General features: G+C 41.0%; 1 protein-coding gene across 1 annotated transcript in view; it reads right to left on the bottom strand.

Annotated features, from left to right (window-relative positions):
- Positions 1-1187: 1187 nt before the first annotated feature.
- The window catches only part of DAP (death associated protein), a gene marked incomplete at its 3' end in the record, with an annotated part of 60181 nt that continues 38217 nt past the window's right edge, over positions 1188-23151 (bottom strand). Inside the window, exons 3-4 of the mRNA XM_081996784.1 lie at positions 4453-4495; positions 1188-1307 (exon numbers count right to left, since the gene is read on the bottom strand). Coding sequence (XP_081852910.1) covers positions 1188-1307; positions 4453-4495 — 163 coding nt within the window. The remainder of the gene's footprint in view (positions 1308-4452; positions 4496-23151) is intronic.

Below are 23151 nucleotides of genomic sequence, written 5' to 3' on the forward strand. Positions count from 1 at the left end.
CTTAGAGGGTACTAAAGACTGTACTGTATTTATAGTCAGTTAAAAACAGAAGTACACTTTAAAAATGTAGGTAAAATGTTTAAAAAATTATTTTCCTGGGATTTACAGAGATGAGTTGCAGAAGGAAAATGATAGATCTAAGTGATTTTGAACTGTGCAAGCAAAAGATTTAATTATGTGGCCACAACTAATCTGATTGCTCTACTTGAGAAGTAACTTTTTTATTCCCTCATATCACTACTGTCCTTATTCACAATAAGAAGACTAGGAAAAAATATGATGTGCAACAGAGGCTGGGTCATGAAGTTAAACACATTTACTAACGGTATCTCTTAATTTCAAGCAGTGATCTCAAACTGTAAGTTAAAAAAAGAAAATAGATTTTTCACCAGTTTATTTTAAGTTCAATCCTGGAGGGTCCTGAGCTCCTTCAGCTTGCTATTGGAATTGAAAAATCATCACTTCATAAAAATAGCCCCCAGTGAGACCCATGAGATCACAAATCAGTTGCCTACAGCAGCAATGTTCTTGTAACTCTGATTTCTCTCCCCCTCCATACCCACAGACCTTCCAAATGGAAGAACCTCAGCAAGACCATGCACATGCAAAGAAGATTCAGCTGGATTTCTGCCCACTTAAGAATGTTTTTGGGCCTTTTTATCATCTCACTAGTTAAAATCAGAGGGCACAGCTACTGGGTGTAACACCGTAGGATACCGAAGACTGCAAGGGTTCTACGTAATCATGACAACCACTGATTTCTGTCCCAACACACACAACAAATTCCCTCCAGATAGTAAAGGTACCAGTACAAAAGGCCTACTCTTCCTTACCGGCTTAGCATAAAACCTACATTAACTATCTGCTATTTAGGTGCCACAACTAAAAGTACAAGTTTTAAGCTCATTAGTCATATTATTCATACTAAAGTTTTATCTTGGCAATAAGAAAATCTTATTAAAAAACCACCTTTGATCAGCAAATACTTAATAGAGAATTTTCCATCTGGGATAACAACTGAACAATGTCTTCATTCTTATTAACCCTTGAGAATTAAAGTAAAAGAAACCACATATTACTTTAGAGGTCAATCGTACTGATTTGCTAGTGTGAATCCTAAAGGGTTTTCATTTTCTCTTGAAAACTTATTCACTGATGGCAGTTTGGCTGAGAGTTTGATGGAGAGCTCACTTGCGAGGCTGGTGGATGTGCTGTTTGACATGTTGTGGGTGAGGAAGCTTTTCCACAGAAGGATGTGGTTTCTGATGAGCCACCTGAGCCGCAGCTGGAGGGAAGTCCTTATCACCCTGTTCAAAAGAACACAGCAGGAAAAATTTAAGAAATCTTAAAAGCATACTTTTCAGTTCAAATGGATGTAAGTTTCTAAAAATGTGAAAAGCAGACAGAAAACAGTGTTGCATGTTACTCTGAAGTCCCCCTGTACACATCCTATCTTGCCATTTTTCTAGCAAACTTCAAAATTTCACTTATGCAAGTTTCACTACTGCCAATTACAGACACCATCCAAGAATAAAGTATCTTAAGGTGACCCAAGGGAAAAAAAACCCTTTCCTACCTTCAGCGCTTAATGGTTCCTCATGCTATGCCACTTTCACTGGCTCTGTATGGTCAGATCTCCTTGACTTACTTGGTTTTCACAGAGCCACCAGAAAGAGGAGACTATTTCACAAACAAGGTAAGGCAGCATGAAAAACTACTTGCACAAGGAAACCCACTGCAGGAATGCCAGTTCTGTGGGAAGAAAGGTAGGATCTAAACCCACTTTTGACTTGAAACTTAGGGGAGACTGACAAGTTTAACATGCTCTTTTAGCCAGGTCTGCTAGTGTTAGTTCTCATGTGCTGCTGTTGGGCAAGCCCAGTTCAGGTGTAATCCTTACGCCACCTTTTTACAACTGCCATTTCAGTCCCATGAGGTTTTCAAAAAGCGATGGGAGACAACTACTACCCGTGCTCAGTGACAGAGGGAGGAGAATAGCACCACAACTTCCCTCTTTAGAAACTGGGACAAATATATCATAAGCCAGAAACTCCCTGCATTACGTCGGCTCATGGGGTGACAACCTTACACAGAGGTATTTTGTACAAAGCTGACATCTCAGACGGCCTATTTCGCACCTCACCCTATTTCAATCTACTCCAAATTCTTCCCTTCTGTTCTGACATAACTTTTTTTTTTTTTTTTAATCTTGATCACTAGGTTAACTTTTTACATTTTTTCACTTTTTCCTCTACTCCAACTTGCTTCCTGTTTTCAAAGATGTCCTCTTTTCACACTTGACATTTTCTACCTTCTTTCTCCCTGATGCTGCTATTTGCCTTTTCCTTCTTGTCTCAAATGGGGGATGACTTCTTCTATGACTTGTTGGAACTGTAATGGTTGAGCAGATGACAGAGTCGGTCTGTAAGTGTTAGTGGGAAATGTCTATCTTCAAATCAAAATATTGTAGAATAATTCAGGTTGGAAGGGACCTCAGGATGTCTCTAGCCCAACCTCCTGCTCAAAGCAGAGCTAGCTATGAGATCAGATCAACTTATTCAAGTTTTTTATCCAGTCTGGTCTTGAAAACCAGAGACAGAATAGCCCCTCCACTGCCTGAATGTCCTTACAGTGAAAAAGTTTATTTTTTTAAGTCTAGTCAGGCCGTTCCATTTCAGTTTGTGCCTGTTGCCTTTTGTCTGCCTGCTAGGCACCACTCTGAAGAGCTTGACTCCATCTTCTCGATAACTTCCTTGTAGATGTGGGAAGGCTGCTGTTAAGTCCTCCTGAAATCATCTCCTCTCCATGCTAAACAAGGCCTGTTAGCTCAGCCTCTCTTCCTCGGGCATGTGCTCCAGCCACTGACCATCCTGGTAGCGCTCCAGTGAACTCGCTCTGGTTTATCAACACCCTTCATACAATGGAGTGTCCAAAACTGGATGAACTATTCCATTTCCATATGTGGTCTAAAGTGTGCTGAGCGGAGGGGGACAATCCCTTCCCTCGATCTACCAGCTACTTTCCTGTTAATGCAGCCCAGGATGCTGTTTGCCTTCTTGATGTCCTGCATGTGCCTGGCTTGTGTCCAGCTGCTGCCTGCCATTCTTCCAGCCCGTCCAGGTCCCTCCGAGTAGCAGCCCTGCCCTCAAACTTGTTAACTGCTCCTCTCAATTTGGTGCCACAAACCTGATGAGGAGCCTTCTGATAAAGACATTAAACAGGACAGGTATATAAACCTCCACTTCACACTGATGAGAACTATCAGGAAACTTGAAAGTACAATTGAAAAATTATTCTGGGTTCAAAAAAGCATTGCTAGGTTTTGTTTATTGCATAGAGAAGAAATGTTGATACGTGTTTGGGAGCTATAAACTCTCAGAAAATGATAGAACAAAGTGGCTCTTCAGAAGTTAATTAATAAACCTGTAGCTGACAGCTTACAGGGTAAGTATAGCACCCTATCAAGTAATTGATTAGTTAAAGAAGAGCTGAGTTACAAAATTAAGAAAATAGTTTATTTCCATTTTGAATCTTTTGCATGCCTACTAAACCGGGGGTCTGAGATTTCCTATGTCACTCATTAAAAATCACTAACCTACAATTGTTAAAGTGCTATCAAAATTACTAAACACTAATACATTAGAATTAATTACAAAACATTAATTAGTTAGAATTAATTAGGCATCTAAACGCCTAAATAGGTATCCCCCTTCGTGCAGATGGAGGTCCAGGAAATACAGCAGTGCCTGTCTACCACCCCTACGGGCTGGGGAAAATTGATCAGCTCGCTCTTTCCACCTATGTGATCTGACACAACCACAGCATCTTAGAGGTAAACCACCCCATTACGCAACCCAGTGATGTAAGGCCACCATGATAAAGGTACCCATCATGTAAAGCCATGATAAAAACCCTGTCACAACACATAGGGCATGAATCACTGATCATATGATTAATGGCTAGTTAATACTAATGATTTAGCTTACGGATTTCCAGGTCCTGCCTACTGTTAAAATCCAGGGAATAACGCCTTGAATCCCAAGTACCTCAAGGCACATATGGCAGCTGAGACGTGCATCTTCAAACACGTCCTTACAGGCAGGAGTGTCACTCCTCGTCACAGATCAAGCTATAGCAGCAGACTTACATGCAACCGCTTTCAAAGAAAATGAATGCAGTAGTATCTAGCTTAGATATGAAGAGAAGATCCAATAAACTTAAAATGCTAGAATTCAAAGTAAAACGGTGGAAGTAATTTCAATGTATAATTTCAATTTCACAGAAAGCCAGAAAGAATGCTCAAAGGGACTTACACAAATATACAAAACATAAGGCCTTTTCTCATAAAAAAGGAAGGGGAATGAAAAAGATTAATTTTGCTCTGATCGGTGATAATTCTGAATGCCTACAATCATTTTTCTATGATTGAAAGAAATGTAAAGGTAATCTTACCCTAGCAATGACACCAGAGATGAACACTGTTGGTTTAGGTGGGCTGAAAAAAATAAGAGGGATTATTTGTACAAATTATTTAGAAGGCAAAAATGAAGAGTGCATCACACATACAATGCAAAAAGAAGTGGCATTTTTTGCAATTAATTAATGTTAATGCTAATGTTAATTAATAGACAAGACAAATTTCCTCTTAAAATTACTATTGTCTTTTTAGTACTTACTGCAGACAAAACCAGACCTGTAGATTTTGGCTGCTGTTACTTCACATTAATTGTGACAGCAGTAAAAGGCTAGTCCAACAACACTCTGTTCCTCACCTAAAGCTGAGAGCCTTTGTTTGTTTGCATTGGTTTCTTAATCCTCAGATTTTATATATAAACTGCCAGCAGTACTTTAGGCTTAGTATATTTGTACTGCAACAATGAAAACTGTAGTTGGACTAGACTTACTGCTGTGGAGAATAAAATAAAATTCAAGTTTATATCTGTCAATCAAATGGATTAAGATTCTGTGTCTCAGAAAACACAACACCCAATATTTTAAATCATAGATTTTCAAGCAGATATTTATCTACACTGTTACATAAAAGGAGAATCATGTCTGAAACAAAACAAATGCTAAAAAAAACATTAAGCGAAGTCTGCCCTGCTTTTTCACTTGCAGACCTCCACCCACGCCAATGGGAACAGACTCTCCGCAGGCAGAATTCATTTGACTCAGCATGAGGGATCAGTTTCCCTGGGCCACCAATCTATTGAACTGACCACCTCTACGTGGAGGCCAAAGCGCAACCACATCTAACAGTTCACCCATGGTGGTGGGCATTGCCACAGTGTCTAAATTATAAATACTCAGCACCTTCAGTGGTCTCCTGGGCAAGTAAAACATACATCTGCATGGAGATGGATCTGCATGCAGAAGGATCGAGACCAGGAGCTCCAGAAAATCTCCACCACAGAGGTAATACTTCTGTAAGAAAACCATGTAACTTGAGGCATTGCACAGGGAAGGAGGGTGTAGAGGTAAAGTTGTGCCTCCCTCTGAGCATGTCCATAACCGAGGACTTGGAGCAGCTGGTTCATTAATTGGACCATGGGAAGGTGGTCCTACCTGTGATGTTATGGCTGTCGAGGTGGGAACAACACAAAGCAAACACAAATCAAATGACTTATTAGAGGAACAATACTGATTATGATGATGCACTTTACAACTACACAGCTTGTAAAAATTTATTAATATGATGTTATGTGAAGTTAAGGTAACAAGCAGCACAGTATTAGCCCTTGATATAATGGTCTAATAAATATTGCTTGAGCCCTGCTGAAGTCGCGGTATTGCTACACAGTCTCTGCACACCCTAGTTATTAAATAAGACTCATAGTCCCTTTGAGACATTTTTTAAAAGTCAGAAAGACAGGATTAGAAAAAAGGAGAAAGGAAGGAAGTTCTGCTCTAAAATACCTCTATTTAACAGTACCAGTGATACCTCCTGCAATGAGAAAGAATATATTGATACTGTATTAGACTAAATCTAATTTTCTGTTAGTATACACTAATAACAAGCAAAGATCAATAGCAAAACACTTTCATTTTATCCTAATAGTATTGAGCCAATTAGTATGTTACTGTCCGCATGAGATTTCCTGGATGCTGAGTAACAAACTCAAGGAAAGAACTCTGACTGAGAAAACACAGAGGTACTGCAGTGGCTCAAGGTGCCATTCATAAACTAACACCGTAACATTATACAGGAAATTAACAGTAAAAGGAAAAAAAGAAATGTGGCAAGTTATTCTTCAACTACGCATGGAATCTGGCTTTAGTCACACTCAGAGAAACAGTTATTTGACAACTTATTATTTACAATATTGCATAGTGAGAAATTCAAATCCTTATATTCTTACTGTGACCTTTCAGTGTTCACTATGCTTGGATGATGCATGAAATTCAAATCAACATTTCCCAAAAAGAGCCTGTATCTGCTGAACGTGCTACAGCTTGTCTGCCTACCACCAGACTGTATTATCTCCTGCCTGTTCCATACTTCTTGCTTTAAAAACAAGTTAAATGCTCCATGGTTTTGGCCAATAATGACAACCAGAAGGATTCTCTAGCACAATGGCTGTTTCTAACACAGCTTTTCCCGCTGTAAATCGTAAAAGTCTTTTCAGGAACCCTGGTCTCCTGTTCAAAATTCATGCTATTAATATTCAAAGGACCTGAGCTTGCAAGTGCCAAGTTCCCTGGGTACACAATAAAGCTGGATAAAGTTATAAAGTTATAATATTTTGTACATTTTTGTACTTATTTTTACTTAGTTGTATGTTCTTTTGTCTAAGGAACTAGGCTAAAGATCCTGTAATTCTCATTTTCAGAATCAGTTAAGCTAAAAATCCAGTCTGAGGTTTATGTCTCGGGTAGTACAGCAGAATTTTCTTTATAAAGAAGACAAAAATCAGCAATACCTTTTTCCTGGTAAAAATTATATCCTTCAGATAAAAAGCATTTATCTTGAACTTTACCATGAAATAACATACTGAGCCTTGTCTGTATGCAATAGGTTCTGGGACTGCCTTCAGTTGCACTGTCTTAGGAACAGGACACTAATTAGGACTACGCCATGGGTGTGTGGTAGGCATCAAAATGCCTCATACTAACTCGCCTAAGGTTAATATGGAACATTTTAGGATAGCACAGGGCAATTCCCTGACACATAGGGAACAACCTAGTGGGAAACCAGGGTTGTAAGAATGTGTCTACATCCAGATGTATCTGGAACAGGCTTGTCCTCGACTTCCAGCTTTGTTTGTCCTCTCCATGGCTTTTTGACTGGACTCTTCTTGTGTTATGCAAGATTTCCAACTTCTAAACAGAAGAACTAATGGGAACACTGACGCGGCTTCCAGCTCGAGCGCCTCCACCCTCCATCCACAAAGATCTTTTACAGAAATCCCGGCATTCATTTCTGGCTGACCTGAGTTCCCACACTCAGCTGCTGGCGCGCACTGTAGTGAGGCTTCACCTCTCTTCTTAACCGATTACTTCGCTCCTATAGAAGACACACCAGCCTGTTAGGAAGCCCGTTTTCATGCATTAATTATTCCCTAGCAGGGAAAAAGGCAGAAAGCTGGCCAGAAACTAGAATGGTTGAGTGTGTCTGTATTTTTGTTCTATGTTGAAGCCACTGGCCTTCCCCCCATTTTTACTAGATTACATTGTCCTGGAAAAGATCCTTAAAAATTTAATATTATCAGTTCTCTTTGATGATGTACAGAGCCAGAGTCAGGCCACAGCATATATAATCATACATCTATATTAATGAAGAATTCAACGGATTGGAGAAAGGCCTGGATAATCAGTCACTGATTCACACTTTAATTTCTTTCTTAATGAAAGAAATCTTTCTGCAGATGAACTTCTTCGCTATAAATTCAGTCCCTACTGCCAGACTCTCAAACCACTGGCTTTTGCGGGCCCAGATTAGCTGCCAGGACCATAACTCCGTAATTGCACTCTGGGATGTCTACTGGGATTGCAGTGTTGCAACATCACTCATTATCTTTCCAAGAACCTACTGAAAAAAGAAACAAAACCTGAGAACATGTACAGGCTATCATTGCTACATCTGTAAAACACTTTCAAGTGCTTTAAATTCTATTGGTGTTTTATGCAAAGCACAACCTGCATTTCCAGTATTTTGTAAGCTGTGATGGTTGCTTTGAGGATATACTTAATCTGATGAAAATCGGTTTGACAGATGTTGTTTTGAAGATGCAGCATTCCTTTGTCTAGGCATCAGTAAACAAGAAAGCGAAAAAATACTACTGTCTGACAAAAACTGGTTTTGTTTATACATATACGTGCTTTACAGCTATTTAATACACACATTTATTTAAAGTTAAATAGCCACAGCCGATATTGTGAAAGGAATACAATGTCATGTTTGCCAAGACTGCTTAGAGTGTGTGTCAATACTTTCAGAGCAAATCCTTATTTTATTATAACATATGGCAAAAAAGAACACATCTGTTAAGATCCGAGTGTTCAAAGAACTTACCCTGATTTTACATGTGCGATGCTGCTAAGAACTGCACCTGTTTAACATCAGACTCTCTAGTGGATTAATTTATCCTGATTGTATTCAAATAAAATAAAGATTTCTATTATTTCATAATACTTAGCTTAAATAAGATCTTCATCTGCCTTTGTAAGTAAATCACGAAGAAGATGGAATATTTGAAAAGATCATTAACTGGATGAAATGAGGCATTAATAATACTAAAATCTTATGCCTTCGCCTTAGAGGGATTGGTTGAACTCAAGTCTGACAGACATACCTTAAAGACTAATACAGTGACATTAGAATTACTGTGAAATCTCCTACGGGCCAAAGAATATACATAGGGCAGATAAGTATTTATCCAACTCCATTTCAAACAGAGAAACTGAATAAATTCGTTTTCTAAGTTAACAGCGAATTTTATAGTTATTAACTGTATCTATCTGTATATGCAGTGTACGTGCACACACACGTGCAGAGCCTATGCACGTACACATACATAGATTACACCGACTGACAGCTGTTTAAGGCTGGCCCCAAACGCAGGAAAGAGCGCAGCATGTTCCCACCGCCGTGGGGGGGATGAACGCCCGCAGCCACCCTCCCCTTGGCAGCATCTCCACCTGAGGGATGGCTCTGAATCTGATGCCAGTTTCTAGAGGCAGGTTGAATGGCAGATCCGATCTGAAGGAAGGACTGTGAGCATCGCTCACAGTGTGATCTGAAACAAAAGCCTGTGTTTAGAGTTGACTAACCAGGGAATGGAACCACGCATACGCATCATTCCTTTCCACATGAACGATAAAAGCTCCTGAAATGGGAAATGGGTCTTACTGCAGCCAGCCGGTATAGAAGGCTACTGCTGCATGTCCACTGGTGATCAGAAAAATGAAAGCAACATGCTAAGACAAAAAAAAAAAAAAAAAAAGAGAAAAAGCAATAGTAAAAATAGTACCTCACAGTATACCTCATTTAAAATACTGTATTGAGTCCAGGAACGCCATAAGTAAAGAATTAGAGCAGAAATAAAGATGAAAAAAATAGCTGAGAGCATGAAGAACCTTCTGTATGAGGAAAGAGCTAAGAACTATCTGCATACAGTATACAAAAGAGTGAAGAATATTGTTCCCATTTACCTTCTTTATTAGTAGAAAGTGAAACTTGAACAAAGTAGAAGACATGTATTTAGAACTAATAAAAGCACATACCTTTAAAATACCATAGAATTAAATGCAGAACCTCCTGAAAATAAGGCAGCATCAAGACCAAGAGTTTAGTGAGATTCAAAACCTCAAAACCAGAATTAGACATTTATATGACTCAAACCCATTCACATCAGTTATATCAGAAATGTGTAAAAGTTATACGAATGCTGATGCTCCAGGGCTTAAGTTATCCTTGAACTGATCAGGACTACAAATAAATGTCTTCTGTGCAGAGGTTAAACTTTGATATGTCATTACCCTTTCTGCCTTCAATTAAATATCATAAGAGATTATTTTCCCGAAACATCTGAGTCATCCAAAATTCAACTGTACAGTAAATCAGGGCACAAGCACAGTCTCAAGATTCCCAATACGCCAACATTTAAAACAGGTTAGACTACTTTAAAACGGACAGAACTATACAGATGCAAGGCTTTTGTTAAGCTAGAAGATTTTTTGTCAAAACAGATTAAAAAAGTTAAATACTTTAAAACTTTAGAACTACATTAAACTAATCTTCTAAATGGGAATGATTCATACTTGTCTTTTCACACTTGTGAGAATTAATTATATGTCTTACCACTGGCGATCGTCTGTTGCTGTTTAAGTGGGCCTGGCAAACAGGCATGTGAAATATATATAATAGCATGATGTGTTTTTCAAAGACTTAGGAACCACAAATCATATCGTTATTTTTAACTACCAAAGAGTAACGGTGGAGTTGGCAATTTGGTGTTGCCTTCCTTTAATCAAATCATCCAGCGGCACGTACTGCGACTCATAGTTGGCCTCTAGCTGTGGAAAGCAAAGGAGAAAATCCCGCCGTAGGCTGCAACCTGAGGAGGCACCCACGCAGAACCCGGCGCTGCGCCCAACTGCCTGAACCAGCGGGCAAAGCCAATATGCAGGCAGCACCCACCTCGCCCCTCCATTGAAAAATGAGCAGAACCTTCTCCTGAGCAGCTTGCCCTTTATCTCCTGGCTCATTTCCAAATAAACGTACCATTCACTCTCGTTAACAAGTTGCTTAGGCAAGCAAAATTAAAAACATATATGAAATAGTACGATCTGGAGTTAATTAGAGCAAGTTACTTTGTCCTGGCATGATATTCAGTCCATGAACAAGAAGCTCTCCAAATAGTCTGAGCAGAATTTCATCTTCAGTCAACAAAACTTCAGACGTTAATCCTGCCCTTATCCTTCTGGAATTAAAAGCATTTTGGCCAATTGTTCAAACCATCCATCTTAAAATTGCTTGGGAGTTCATCTTTTCTGGTTATGAAACACAAAAGCTAACTAGTATTAGTTTCAGTCTAATGCCTCTTTAAAGATGTCCAGATACTTCTTTATAGGGGTGCTTATTTGAATTTACAGAGTTGCCTTTGATTTTGGCATTGCCTGCAAAACTAAATTCCAAGATGATTAAAAACACACTGAGATGATTAAAAACAGATTTCTCAGGAACAGAATAAAACTAACAAGCACACTTCTCATCAGCTTGCCTGAAATAACTTTCCCATTGGTTGTAATACACTTAGGTTATTAATTTTCTGGACAGAAAAGTAATAATTAGTCTGACTGACTACCAGAGGGAAATATTCTAGCTGATTGCACAGGGACAGACAGTATCTGATATCCTGTGATAATTTATCGTGTTAAGGTCATTTATTTATCTGCCATAGCTTTCAAACCTTTAAGATCACCCACAGGATGGCACTGTTGAACCTCAGAGTATCATGTACAGTAAATAGGAAACAATCTCAAAGAAATCCAGGTGCTGTGGCAAATACTAAAACGAGTAAAAAGCAATAGTTCCCCTTGATGCCAAATCTTGATGAAATGCAGTGTGTATATACACACTCACATAAATTCATACACATACCTGCAGACACTACTTTTGGAAAACAATTTTCTTGTCGTGGCATATTAGTCTGTGCCCTGATATACCCCATGAGATAGCTTCCACTATGCTAAATTGTTCCTCTTCCTATGCAGGCAAAATTAATGTGTTTGAAGGAAGAACTCAATGCCCTATCAGGAAATTTTAATGACTATTTGTTTTCCCATTCACATACAAGCAAATTGGGTGTCCTGATCTTTTAATGATGTGGTAAATCACTGGCCATTATATTTAATAGCAACTGATTGACATTCATTGTCTTACATTCACTGTCAGCGTACTGCAGCATACGGCCTGATTAATCTCAGCAGCCTCTCATTCATCTTTGTTTTTAGTGCATGTATTAGCCATAAAAGAAAATTATTTAAGAAAGATATCCACCATCTCTTACCTATATTGTTGTATATTACATTGCTATCAGAGAGTAAATTTTTTTCACACCTTCTTCTGATCACAAAATGAAGATTTAAGTATTTCACCTTTTCTATAGTCAGAGGATTTAGAAATAGCCCGTAATTCTCCAACTGCTGGTTCATTTATTAGGGTTCAACCCTGTTACTGCAGTAAAAGGGAGAGAGGACCAAGTCTTCCACGAATAAGCGAAGTGCTGAAGTGTATCCCTGTGCACGCTCCCATGACAATAACACACTTCCACACTGAGGGTATCGTGACCGTGGGCCTGCACTGCGGTGTCGCAGCTAGAGACACATCAGCCAGTTGCAGCACTGCTGTAGCTCCTCCGTCTCCCAGCAGATGGAAGATGGAGTGGAGCTGGAAAAACAGCAGGACGCTGTACTAGGAGGAAGCAATGTCAATGCAATGTAGGAAACACAGGAGGTAGAAGCTAATGAGAAAGTGAAAATCTCACTCCTGCCCAGGCGAACCTGTGTTTGTCTTGGAGACGCAGAGCAGTGGCCCAGAATTCCCCAACCTTTCCTGTTAGAAAGATCCTGTACCTGAATCTTGCTTTGCGATGTCTCAAGCCATTAACTATTCAGTAGATGTACACTTTTCACTCTCCTACTGCTTTGAACAATTGCAATATCGCTTCTTATTACCCCAAATTACACTGCAGACCCAAAGTCAAACGTGCATGTGTCTGCACGTGCATAAATGCTACATCGTCTTCCACAGCCACAGCACTATTTGTGAGGGGCCTTCTCAAGCCAGTCTTACACCATGCATTCTGCATGGTTTCCATTCTGCAGTCACACCCTACTGTTAGGTGAAGCTCTCCAAAGCAAATGCAGACTAAAATCAGCACTTTTTCACTTCTGTGGCTGTTCACAGCTCTGCCCACAGCAGAACAGGCCGTGATGAAGATCTTGCCCATTTCAATGGGCAACTCCTAGGAAAGGTCTGGGCACAACAAATGGCGTTGTGGATGGTCATGAAGACACTCTGGTAGTATCAGATCCCGTGCTGAAGATTGTGTGAGCTGGCTGTATCGGCCAGGAACTTGCTTTGGTTCAAACCCTGCCAAAGTTATTGACACAATTCTCCCTATTCTCCAGTGGCAAGTGACATTTCTAGAGGCATAAATCTTGTCATAGGAATAAGAGACCAGTAAATCCTGGAACCTGGAATTCCTTTTAATTCAGACACAGAAAACAAAGAAAACAATCTTTAACTATGCAATCTTATATTTGGAGCTCATAAAGGGGCAACAGAAGACACAATTAAAAAAATGTTTTCAACTTAACAGCTTACTTTTAATAGCAAGAAACACCTAGCCCCTAATAAACTTAGCCCAGATAGGTTTTTAATGTGACAAAAGACAAGTAACAAAGTTCTCTAAAAGGTATTTGGACAAGGGTGGATCTTTGTTTAAATGAACTTGGAGAAATTTAATTTCTCCACAGAGAGACTGACCTCTGTTGACCTGCAAGGAAGCAACACTTCATTCCTCTACTACCATTCCTACACCTGCTGCTGAGCTATGGCGGTTGGACAGGCAGCATCTTAATTTTCCATCTAGAACCATCCAGTCACCTGAATACCATCAGAACAGGCTGTTTCTTCCTTCTGTCTTTATCTTAAGGGTTTAATCCAGAAGGTCAACATCAGATATTACTACAATCATCTGCAAAACTTCCACTAATGTCAATGGGACTGGAACTTGGTAGCAAGAAAATTCACAGAAAATTACCTTGAAGAAATTAATAGCAAAGGGACTCAAAGCATCACAATCTCAAGGATTTCAAGAGGAGTTCTTAGATGGTAAACTTATACTCAGTGTGAAATAAATGTCTAGCTTTTTTAAGTGATAATGAAAGTCATGACAACGCAAATTGATAACAAATCAATGTGCTGTTAAATCTGAATATAGTTCTACAGTAATATCTATTCATTTCAATGGGATGTAGAAACCTTAAAGCAACTACAAACTCCTGAATGTCAATACCACTAGTGATTTTTCTGTTAATCTAACAAAAACGACTGCTAATTTTCTAGTTCAGTCTGTTAGATCTGTCACATCCTAGTTCTCCATTGTTTGAATGGCTTTTAATTGCTTTAATAATAGCTAAAGGAGTTCATTTCCTTGAAGTACTATAGCACCTGCAACATGGCAGCTAAACACTTGGATACATTCCCTTCTACCATACCCTAGAACAGGGTTAGATTACATTTCTTCCCATTTGTGATGCACACGTAGCTTTGCTTCTTCACTTTGCCTCTACAGGACAAATAGATCAGCCTCTCGGAGGAATGCAAATAAAACAAGTATGCACAGTCTCAGCTGAGTTTACATTTACTGAACAGCAGCAATACTGTTGTTACTTTATACTGGTAGTTTGTACTAGTATTTTATACTGGTCATTTCCGTATAGAGCACACCAGAAAAGGAAAAAAGACACTAAAAATTGCTCATTTTACTTTATCCACTACCTGGTGGCACAGTTGCAGCTACAGTGCTGTCTAAAGTTATGTTTCTGTAGTGCTAGCTGAAGGGTGTCCTCAACAAGAACACAGCTTTTCCAAAACATCTGCCTAGTGGTGGTACCTCTGGCCACCACCTAGACGTTGTAACAAGTGACAATATAATAATGGGAGTTGACTTAGGAAATTGTTAGCCTACTCAACTTTGAAATCAGGGACAATGGGCATAAGTAAAATGTAGTTCTTATTTCAAACATAAAGTGTACCTATATAAGTATCAATTTAGTTTAACAAAAAAACATTTCTCTAAAGATTCTTTGATTCCTCTGTGTGTTTCAAAAAGCCATTTCTGCCATCCTGTGTGTACTTGGACATATAAACATTTTAATTAATAGCTTTTTATTTGCTAGTGAAGCAGGGTATACCTTTTGTAGAAGTCTATTAACATGCAAATGCAAAGATCTCTCCTGATTCAGTAGGTCATTTCTACTCTATGGAGTTCAACAGAGTAATGGAGTCCTAGTACATCAGTGTGAAAATTAATGAAAACATATGATACCACAATCAGATTTTCAAACAACTAAAAAGTGGAAATAGTAATTGTCACAATAAGTACACCTTCTATCATACACACAACCAGGTGTGTACATTTGTATACTGCACGACTTTCCATAATGTGGTATGACTTACTGACAGCTTGTTCTTTTCAAATTTTCACATTTTGAAGAAACATTTTTAAATATAAGACTTTTCTGCTACAAAAATGTATTTCCCATTATTTATCTCTTGGTTCCATGACATTTTCTTATTTCTCTTCCCACCATTAAGATTTCCCAATCCGCTGGGATGTACAGTTAAACATCTGTGTAATGCTGACTCTTCGTTTTAAGAACTCAGTATAAAAACACGGCCCCATTTAATTTTCCTTGCAAAAGCAGGTAGTTAGAGGGAGTTCAAGATCTGCAGAAGCATGAACCACGGGAAATTTTTGAATGGTACTTTTTGGTAGGGGGTACAGGGTAAGTAATGATCCTGTCCTTCTCTCCATCCTCTCCACCTCTAGCTACCTCTAAGAGCCTCTTAGCCCCCAACGGCTAGTTCCCCAACCAACAGGTTTTTTGGTCGTTTTTAATAACAACATGTTGACTGTGCAAAATGGCAAGTTAATCACCAAGTTGTTTATTTTCTAAAGGAGTGATGACTTTGGATAACATTATCTCCAAAGCCGGTGCCTTCCTGAGAAAACATCTCCGTAACTTACAGCACAATCACTTCACATGTAAATAGAGAAGATCAGGAATTTGGAACTTGTAGCAAACAAATTTTGCTGCAGGCTGGAGTGTAAGAGGATGCACTGCCTGATTCAGCTGAACTTTTCTGAATTCACATCATCTTAGAAGCAGCTGAAAACCTCTGCAATGAGAAGCCTTAAAAATACTTTAGAGGAAGCGGACCATTTTGGATCTTAATTTTCTTCTTTTTTCATCAAAGACTTCCGGAGAAAATTAAAGATATACTGGCCTGAGACGGCTAAGTCAAAACACCAAGAAAGGATTCAAATGGTTAACTTGCTTGCATCAGGAAAACATACCATGAAAGAGTATGAACAGTGAGAGACAGAGACAGCAGGAATCATAGTGATAGAAATACATGTATCTGAGAAAGGTCTCACAATCCATTAAGGCTCTAAATTCTGGTTTGATAACTTATGCTACAGATAAATCTTAAAAATTGGGCACTGAAAAAAAAATCCAAGTTTTCATTTAACTGAAAATTATAGATATTATTTGAATTTTTTATTCAGATGAGACGAAATTCTGAGACACAAAATAGCAAAGGTCAATGGAAAGCAACAAAGCTAGAGGTAACAATAATGTATTTTGGGAAATGGTGCCTATCTGTGGCCACTTCTCCTCAGTCCCACAGCAATTCCCAGAGCACCTACCACATGGTAGGTGCAAATTACATGGTGAGGCCAGATTACAATTCGTGGGCTGCTCCCAGACACGTAAAGCTGTGATCCCATGGTGGGATGCTTCTCATGACTGGAGTGCTGCAATGGATGGCTATAAGCTCTTCCGAAGGGATAGAATGGGAAGGAGAGGCGGTGGGGTGGCTCTGTATGTTAGGGAGTGTTTTGATTGCATAGAAATCGAAGATTGTGAAGACCAAGTAGAGTGCTTGTGGGTAAGGATGAGGGGGAAGGCCAATGAGGCAGACATCCTGCTGGGAGTCTGTTACAGGCCACCCAACCAGGATGAAGAGACGGATGAGACATTCTATAAGCGACTGGCGGAGGTCTCGCATTCGCTGGCCCTTGTTCTTGTGGGGGACTTCAACCTACCGGACATCTGCTGGAAGTATAACACGGCAGAGAGGAAACACTCTAGGAGGTTCCTGGAGTGTGTGGAGGATAACTTCCTGATGCAGCTGGTGAGTGAGCCCACCAGGGGAGGTACCTTGCTGGACCTGCTGTTTACAAACAGAGAAGGACTGGTGAGAGATGTGGTGGTCGGAGGCCATCTTGGGCTTAGCGACCATGACATGATAGAATTCTCAGTTGTGAGTGAAGTAAGGAGACGACTCAGCAAAACTGCTACCATGGACTTCCGGAGGGCAGACTTTGGCCTGTTCAGGTCACTGGTTGAGAGAGTCCCTTGGGAGACAGTCCTGAAGGACAAAGGGGTCCAGGAAGGCTGGACAGTCTTCAAGAAGGAAATCTTAAAGGCGCAGGAGCAGGCTGTCCCCATGTGCTGTAAGAAGAGCTGGCGGGGAAGGCGACCGGCCTGGCTGAACAGGGAGATTTTGCTGGGACTCAGGGAAAAGAGGAGAGTTTATCACCTCTGGAAGAAGGGGAAGGCAACTCATGAAGAATACAAAGATCTCGTTAGGTCAAGCAGGGACAAAATTAGAAAGGCAAAAGCCCAGCTAGAGCTCAGTCTGGCCACAGTCGTAAAGGATAATAAAAAATGTTTTTACAAATATATTAACAACAAAAAGAGAGGCAAGGAGAATCTCCATCCCCTACTGGATATGGCGGGGAACATTGTCTCCAAGGACGAGGACAAGGCTGAGGTACTTAATGCCTTCTTCGCCTCAGTCTTTAATAGCCACTCCAGGTATCCACAGGATATTCAGCCCCCTGAGCTGGAAGACGGGGATGGAGAGCACAATGTACTCCTCATAATCCAGGAGGAAGCAGTCAAGGACATGCTAAGCCACCTGGACACCCACAAGTCTATGGGGCCTGATGGGATCCACCCGAGAGTACTGAGAGAGCTGGCGGAGGAGCTTGCCAAGCCACTCTCCATCGTTTATCAGCAGTCCTGGTTAACAGGGGAGGTCCCAGAAGACTGGAGGCTTGCCAATGTGACGCCCGTCTACAAGAAAGGCCGGAAGGAGGATCCTGGGAACTACAGGCCTGTCAGCCTGACCTCTGTTCCAGGGAAGATTATGGAGCGGTTGGTTTTGAGAGTGCTCACAGGGCATCTGCAGAACAGCCAAAGGATCAGGCCCAGCCAGCATGGGTTCATGAAAGGCAGGTCCTGCTTGACCAACCTGATCTCCTTCTATGACCAGGTGACCCGCCTAGTGGATGAGGGAAAGGCTGTGGACGTTGTCTACCCGGACTTTAGTAAAGCCTTTGACAGCGTCTCCCACAGCATTCTCCTGGAGAAACTGGCGGCTCGAGGCTTAGACGGGTTTACTCTTCGCTGGGTGAGGAACTGGCTGGATGGCCGAGCCCAGAGAGTTGTGGTGAATGGCGTTAAATCCGGCTGGCGGCCGGTCACGAGTGGTGTTCCCCAGGGCTCGGTTCTGGGACCAGTCTTGTTCAATATCTTTATAGATGATCTGGATGAGGGAATTGAGTGCTCCCTCAGTAAGTTTGCAGATGACACCAAGCTGAGTGGGAGTGTTGATCTGCTGGAGGGTAGGAGGGCTCTGCAGAGGGATCTGGACAGGCTGGATCGATGGGCAGAGGCCAACTGTATGAGGTTTAATAAGGCCAAGTGCCGGGTCCTGCACTTTGGCCACAACAACCCCATGCAATGCTACAGGCTTGGGGAGGAGTGGCTGGAGAGCAGCCCGGCAGAAAGGGACCTGGGGGTGCTGGTTGACAGCCGGCTGAATATGAGCCGGCAGTGTGCCCAGGTGGCCAAGAAGGCCAACAGCGTCCTGGCCTGTATCAGCAATAGTGTGGCCAGCAGGAGTAGGGAAGTGATTGTGCCCCTGTACTCGGCACTGGTGAGGCCGCACCTTGAATACTGTGTTCAGTTTTGGGCCCCTCACTACAAGAAGGATGTTGAGGTGCTGGAGCGTGTCCAGAGAAGGGCAACGAAGCTGGTGAGGGGTCTGGAGCACATGTCTTATGAGGAGCGGCTGAGGGAACTGGGGTTGTTTAGTCTGGAGAAGAGGAGGCTGAGGGGAGACCTTATCGCTCTCTACAACTACCTGAAAGGGGGTTGTGGCGATGAGGGTGTTGGTCTCTTCTCCCAAGTAACTAGTGATAGGACAAGAGGAAATGGCCTCAAGCTGCGCCAGGGGAGGTTTAGATTGGATATTAGGAAAAATTTCTTCACTGAGAGGGTGGTCAGGCATTGGAACAGGCTGCCCAGGGAGGTGGTGGAGTCGCCATCCCTGGAAGTGTTCAAAAAACGTTTGGATGTGGCACTTCAGGACATGGTTTAGGGGACATGGTGGTTCTGGATTACTGGTTGGACTTGATGATCTTAAAGGTCCTTTCCAACCTAGTGATTCTGTGATTCTGTGATCCAATTAATATCTAGTCTCTGGTGGGGGCTGAAAAAAACCAATCACATGGATTACTACAGGTTTTTGGTCACAAACAGATAATTACACTTAAGAACTCAAAATAAGAACACAAGACGACAAATTAATGCCCAATGCATTTACTGCTTTACTTGTATTCAACTATAATCCTCCTTTCACATTATTTCCCAAGATCACATTTTATAAACTGGTATGTGTAAACTTTTGACCAGCAAACAAGTTTGCACATGCTTTTCATGTCAAATACCTACCCATTCATTCTGAGTTTATCACCATGAAAAAAGCAAAAAAAGCAGGTGTAAAGAGAATGTCCTTAATTTATTAAAAGGCCAAACCATTTTCTAATTTTAATCCTCTATATTTATGGCAAAACTTTGTATTAACCAATGTGGCATTCCTGTTATTAACCTGCACTTTCAAGAGAGAAGACAGACTTCTTCTGTATACTTGCTCTGAATACTTGCTGCTATGACATTAAAATTGGCAGAAGGGTATTGGGCTCCTGTCATATTTATTTAAAATCTTTATACAGAAGCCCATGGAGACATACCCTCGGCACCCAGATGACAGCAATGCTACTGCTGCAACATAATGGCCAGCTGCAAACTGAAGTTTAATTTCATTTTTGTCTATATCAGAGGGATCTCTTCCAGCTACTTCCAGTTAAAAAGAAAAAGAAATTTCCACAAATTTTACAGCAGTGATCCTCATTCATAACTGTAACACATCAAAAGAAGTAGAAAGTAAAAAAGTGTACAGGAGCTTTAAGAGAGAAAAGCAAGCTTTGTTATGAAGCTCTGCTGTGAAGAACGGCAACATTTCCTGATGCAACACCAAGAGGCCAATAGCAGAATCCGCAGCTGAGAAAAAACACAGTGCAATCACGCTACTCAATCTGTGAGTGGAAGTAAGAGGAGAAGGGCCCATTCTTTCCAAGGACAGATAGTTCAAGAATTTTGTGAGTAGTGGGCAGAAGTACAGTAGGAGATGAAACTGTAGAGGCAAGGGGAGGGAAAAGATGGGGAAAGGGGAGGAAAAAAAATACCGGAAGGAAAAAAGGGGATGTTCTCCTTTGGCAATACTGCTGAATAAGTACCAGGAAAAATGTCCTAAAACACAGTGGAAATATAAGCTCCTGTGACAGGCCTAGATGACAAGGCAGAAGAGACAACCAGGGACACACTTCATGTTACAAGAACTAGGTATCTGGTTTTGTAGACAATAGTACTACTAGAGAAAGCACATGAAAAGACAATGCAAAAATGCCATTGATTTGCCCATGAAGTGCTTTGATGTAAATACCGCAGAGTATCAGTAACGGGCAAGTTGCCATGGGCTTACCGCCTCATCCAGACAAAGAGCTCAGCTATGACCTTGTTAAGCAGAGGAAGGGAGACGGCACTGGTGCACAAATATTCTCTCTCCTCCCCCTCTTCTGTGTGGGTGGGCTAACTACAGTCGCATGTATGCAATTCCCCCCGACACATTTTATTGATGTCACATGGAGAGATGATCCAAGTGTTCTGTAGCCTCTGCAAAGACAAGGAGCACTCTCATTCTCTTGAAAGAGAGCACCAAAAGACAGATTTGCAACTCCTGTGAAAAGCACTGATAAGCCATCAGCAGTAGTGAACCACCGGGCATCTACATATGAGTTCTAGTACCTCGGCGATTTCCAGAACCCTAGTTTCCATACAGACCACTGAAGATCCTCAATTTTTTATGAATCAAAAGGTTATGACTTGAACATTTGAAATAGGAAGCCCACAACTGTCCCCAGCAGAGGAAAAACGCTGAAAGAAAAATGGGAAATTGCCCACTCTCTCTATCTGCTCTGTGCTGGCACGGTACAACCATGATGTGCGATAGCAATTATAGATCTAGCATTGCATCAAAGGTGGAGCTATGATCAGCCATGGAAGTAACAGAAATCATGCTGATTTTAGTCTGTCTGCTTTGCAGAGCCTCAAGTAACAGCAGGGTGTTAACGCAGAATGGAAACACTACAGAAAACATGAGCTAAGCCAATTCACTATTAAGAAAGTCCACCCTGAAGTAATTCCTGTCTGTTTCTCTAGGTCTCAGACTGGCAAGCTGCCTCTCATAACTTTCTCATCAACCAAGCGGTGCTCAGAAAGTCTCATTTTGATTTCACTTAATGTTATCTCACTGTCATTCTTGGCATATGAAGCAATTCGATTAGCTGTTACTATTTCTTTTAGGTATGGTCATCTTGAGGAACAAATTAATTAAAAACTTAAACCAGGCTGACAGGTGTGACTATTCAGTGGTGTTTTTTTAATGGAAATGTATATTTAGAACTTCCGAAAGGCTTGTAATTGTTTCAGGTAGGTCAAGTTTTGGGTCAGATTATTTACATTAACATAGCAATGTGAAGGTGTAATTTGGTGGTGTTTATGTCCTTGGAAAATCTAAGGAAAAACTATTCAGTATCTCAGCTATTGTGCACATAATGCAACAGTTTCAAAAGCAGTTTGCAAACTTGAAGTCTGGGTGTTTTCATTAATATACCCTGCCACAATTTCCAAAGGGGTTAGGCATTCACAATTTCACTTGTTTTAATGAGGAACACTGTACCTTTGAAAATTGCGTGAAGAGTATCAAGTAGGGTACTTGCACTTGATAAACTACTCATGAATTTTCAGTAGAATGTGTAACTTGGTCTGTATAACCACTGTCAAAGAAGCATGACAGAAAGGTAACATTTGATATAATCCTTGGGGAAAATGTGAAAAGAATTTGAGCATGAATGCACAGATTAAACAGCACAGAGCGTAAGAGCTGGTTGTCTACCACCTCACACATGATCTTGGTTTTTAGTCTCTGGTTAGCTGTTGAAAACTAGACTGATGTTTCCTATAAACAGTTCAGCTGTTTATATGAGGAAATACAACATTGTGCAAAATGTGGACTTGACAGCCCAAAAGATCATAGTCCTTTCAAGTACAGAACAGGCAATGCAAGCAGAGGCCAACTCAAAAACCACTGCTAATGTGACCTTCTCCCTGGACCTGCACTTCAGCATCTTCCCTAGTGGTTTACCTGACTGCAGCTGAGGCTCTGTTAGCAGTGCCCGTACGCAGACGCCAGGCCACAGACAACACTCTCATCACTACAGTGATGCACTGGTTCAGTGCTCAGGGCAGGCTGTCTCTGAAGGTTCAAATGCCCATGGCAGTCTGCAGCATGTTTCACTCTAAAGATCACTGTTTTTTTTCTTCCTTTGTGGAGCATGTCACTGCATATATATATTTTTTGCACACAAAATGCACTCATCTGACACTTGCAAACTGTTGGTCAGAATTCAGACCAGACAGTTTGGACCAGTAAAGTTGTAGAGGCAACCAAGAGGTGGTTCCTTGTTGTCCCACCAACCCAATTTGTAATATCTGGGGATGCCTGCATAAGGTGTCATTCTGAAAAGGCTAGGTGGCTCTCCTGGATCATCCAGTCTCTACTATGTGCTGCTTGGGTGGCTCCTCCTGGACAGTGGCACAACAGACAACTGCTTCCTCTAAACTAAAGGTCTGTCACTACACTTCGGACTGATTTAAAATCACTGACGTGGATTATATGACTCCTTTAATCTAAGTCTCTTAAGTCTGCTCAGAGTATTGGAATCACCCATTCCTAACCTATTCCCTGGAAGTACTATTTACAGAGTTCATAAACCAAAACTGTCTTCAATGATTCTGCTTATTTTTGAGACCTAGAAAAGCCAAGTCTAGAAGACCAACAACACTGAAAGAACTAATAAAACAAATTACAGAACTTAATTACAGAGCAGTCCACAACAGAACCACAGAATGGTTGAGATTGGCAGGGACTGCTGGAGGCCA

The sequence above is a fragment of the Phaethon aethereus genome (genome assembly GCF_964289735.1).
Source record: "Phaethon aethereus genome assembly, chromosome: 2".
Taxonomy (NCBI): domain Eukaryota; kingdom Metazoa; phylum Chordata; class Aves; order Phaethontiformes; family Phaethontidae; genus Phaethon; species Phaethon aethereus.